This window comes from Orycteropus afer, unplaced genomic scaffold (genome assembly GCF_000298275.1).
Source record: "Orycteropus afer afer isolate SDZICR_OR568_19922 unplaced genomic scaffold, OryAfe1.0 scaffold00856, whole genome shotgun sequence".
NCBI lineage: Eukaryota > Metazoa > Chordata > Mammalia > Tubulidentata > Orycteropodidae > Orycteropus > Orycteropus afer.
This window is the reverse complement of record NW_006922443.1, coordinates 693,857-697,508: the sequence shown is the minus strand read 5'-3', so window position 1 is coordinate 697,508 and position 3,652 is coordinate 693,857. Positions and strand designations below refer to the sequence as shown.

At 41.5% G+C, this 3,652-nt stretch overlaps 1 protein-coding gene and 1 pseudogene across 1 annotated transcript in view; both read left to right on the top strand.

Annotated features, from left to right (window-relative positions):
- The first annotated feature begins 696 nt into the window (after nucleotides 1–696).
- On the top strand, nucleotides 697–2,356 carry LOC103212129 (annotated as a pseudogene).
- A 128-nt stretch (nucleotides 2,357–2,484) lies between these two features.
- Nucleotides 2,485–3,652, top strand: part of RABGGTB (Rab geranylgeranyltransferase subunit beta) — a 22,297-nt gene continuing 21,129 nt past the window's right edge. The window contains 1 exon segment of the mRNA XM_042783310.1: nucleotides 2,485–2,544. Coding sequence (XP_042639244.1) covers nucleotides 2,485–2,544 — 60 coding nt within the window.

The following is a 3,652-nucleotide window of genomic DNA, read 5'->3' as shown; positions in this document are numbered from 1 at the left end:
CAGTGTCATTTTATTTGTCAACCTCGGGCTTGTTAGCCTCAGCAGCTAGTAGCTGCCTGAGTGAAGAGATGTCTCCAGATTCAGTGGGCTGGGAGCAGAGGCAGAGCTGAAGCCAAAGGTTGAGGGGCTTTCACCCAGCCCCTAGAGCCTGGCACTTGGAACTCAGACTTCTAGCTTCCTGAACTATAAGAGAATAAACTCTTGTTTGTTAAGGCCATCCCATTTGTGGTATATTCCCGTCAGAGTGGCACTAGGTAACCAGAACAATATATATATGTGTATGTAAGAGTGGCACTAGGTAACCAGAAAAAAAAAATACGTGTATATATATATATGTGTGTGTGTGTGTGTGTGTATAAATATATATATGCATATATATGTATATATGTATTTGTATATATGTATATGTATGTATGTATATGAGTATGTATATCATGCTGCCTGTTGTTCTTGGGTTTGAGAGCCCCTGCAGCTGCATGAGTCAAGAAAAGCCTCCAGCTTGACATTTGACCCATGAACTTGAGATTTGCTAGCTTCTACAACTGTCCTATGAGCGAACAATGTACCATTTTGCCTACCAATCTCAGGCTCATCAGCCCCTGCATCTGCATGAGTTGAGAAAACCTCCAGCCTGATGTTTGATCCAGGAACTTGGGACTTGCCAAGATCTATAATTGTGTGAGAAAATAATCTCAGAAGATTACATAGGTGATTCCTGCCATGCCTGTACTGGAGGCACCAACGTGTGTGCTGAAGTGCAAAAGCTGCAGATGGAAGGTTCCCATATCATTGTGGGGACCCCAGGCTGTGTGTTTGATATACTTAATTGAAGATAACTGTCTCCCAAATACATCAAAATGTTTGTACTGGATCAAGCTGATGAAATGGAATCCAAGCCGTAGATTCAAGGACGAGATTTATGACATATTTCAAAAGCTCAACAGCAATATCCAGGTAGTTTTGTTGTCAGCTACAATGCCTTCTGATGTGCTTGAAGTGACCAAGAAGTTCATGAGGAACTCTATTGGGATCCTTGTCAAGAAGGAAGAATTGACCTGGGAGGGTATTTGCTGATTCTACATCAAAGTGGAATGCAAGTAGTGGAAGCTGGACACACTGTGTGATTTGTATGAAACCTTGACCATCACCCAGGTAGTGATTTCCATTAACACCCGGAGGAAGGTTGATTGGCTCACTGAGAAGATGCATACCCGAGACTTTACTGTCTCTCCCATGCATGGAGATATGGACCAAAAGGAATGAGACATGATCATGAGGAAGTTTTGTTCTGGTTCTATCAAAACACTGATTATCACTAACATATTAGCCAGTGAACATTAACAATTTGAGATACACTGATGACACAACTTGGCTTGCTGAAGGTGAGGATGATTTGAAGCACTTACAGAGGAAGATTGAAGACTACATTCTGCAGTATGGATTGCACCTCAATATAAAGAAAACAACAATCCTCACAACAGGACCAATAATCAGCATCACAATTAATGGAGAAAAGATTGAAGTTGTCAAAGACTTCATATTACTTGATTCTACAATCAACACCAATGGAAGCAGCAGTCAGAACATCAGATGACGTATTGCATTGGGCAAATCTGCTGCAAAAGGTCTCTTCAGGTGCTGAAGAGCAAAGATATCTCTTTGAAGACAAAGGTGTGCCTGACACAAGCCATGGTATTTTCAATTACCTCATATGTATGTGAGCACTGGACAATGAATAAGGAAGAATGAAGAGTTAATACTTTTGAGTTGTGGTGTTGGCAAAGAATGCTGAAAGTACCATGTATTGCTAAAAGAACTAAAAAATCTGTCCTGAAAGTGCAGCCAGAATGTTCCTTGAAAGTAAGAATGGCTAAACTTTGTCTCATCTACTTTGATCACATTGTAAGAAGGGACCATTCCATGAAGAAGGATATCATGCTTGGTAAAGTGGAGGGTCAATGAAAAAGGAGAAGCCCTCAACAAGATGGATTGACATAGTGGCTACAACGATGGCCTCAGGTATAGCAGGGATTGTGGAGCTGGCACAGGACCGGGCAGTGTATCATTCTGCTGTACATAGGGTCACTATGAGTCAGAGATGACTGGACATCACCTAAAAACAACAACATTGGCCAGAGGCATTGATGTGCAGCAAGTTTCTTTAGTCATTAACTATGATCTTCCTACCAACATGGAAAACTATATCCACAGAATTGGTAATGGTAGATGCGTTAGCCATAAAGATGTGGCTATTACTATAGTGACAGAGGAAGATAAGAGGACTCTTTGAAATTCTGAGACCTTCTACAACACCCCCATTGAGGAGATGCCCCTCAATGTTGCTGATCTCATCTGAGAAGGGCTATCCTATTACCTAGCCCTCGTCAGGGTTCAGTCCCAGGGGGGCTGAGGATCAGCAGCAGAAGTGGGGAGGGAAGGGAGCCAAGGGATGGACATCTTGTCATTTTTTCCTCCTTTGAATAAATGTCACTTTTTGAGGCAAAAGAAGGAACTGTGGACATTTTAGACACCCTTTTCTTTGGGGTAGGTTCTTGCCATAGGCACTGTCTCTCAAAAAACACTAATTCATTTCCCTAACGTAGTCACCTCCAGAACTCTCCCCACTCCAGCCAAATTCCTCTGAAAATGATTAGGGGGCAATAATGTCATTCAGCAATATTTGCTGGACCAAATCGGGAGGGAGAACTCTTGAGTGATGTGGCCTAGGGTATAGGTGAGGGGAGCAGGGGAGAGAAAATGGCAGCAATTTTTACACTGTTTTGTATAGTATTTATTGATTCAGGAAACAAACACAAAATTCTGGATAAAATGACTTGGAAACTGAAAATAAATACATGAATAAATAGAGATAAATTTCTCTGTCTCTAAGTTTTACTGGTTTTGCTTCTCTAGAGAACCTAGCCAAAGACAACATCCTATTTTGGTAAGTAGCAACTAGGGTCTTAGAAGCTTGCAAGAGACCATCTAGATGCAACAATTGGTCTCTCCTTGTAAAGAAGAATGAAGAAAGCCAAAGACACATGGAAACAATTAGTCTAAGGGACTAGTGGACCCTGTGAACCTCAGCCTACATGACCATGAGACCAGAAGAACTAGGTGGTGCCTTGCTATCATTCTCAATCACTCAGAAAGGGGTCAAAGCAGGAGATCCTAGATAGAGTGAGAGAAAATTGTGGAACAAAACTCAAAGTCGTTTAACAAACAAACAAAAACGACCAAGCTTACTGGTCTGACAGAACCTTGTGAAACCCCCAAGACAATGGCCCCTAGTCACACTTCAGGGCTGGAATTGAACTTACTCCCATGGCTTCCAGCCAAACAGTAGAGATACATATAAAGTGAACATTTACACCAGGTAGGTATGCTCCTTAGAACAAGAAATCAATCATGGGAGATCAAAAGGGTAGAATTTGCACAGGGAGATAGCTCAGAGGGCAGGAATGCATAGGAAAGAAAGACACAGGGAAAAGATAGCTACAGGGAGGAAGTGGGAAGAGAGCTGTTACTTTATGGGGATTGCAATCAATGTCATGAAGCAAAATCTGTATGAACTTTATGGAAAAATGAATTTGCTCTGTAAACTCTCACACAAATTACTATATATATGTGTGTGTATATATGTGTGTGTGTG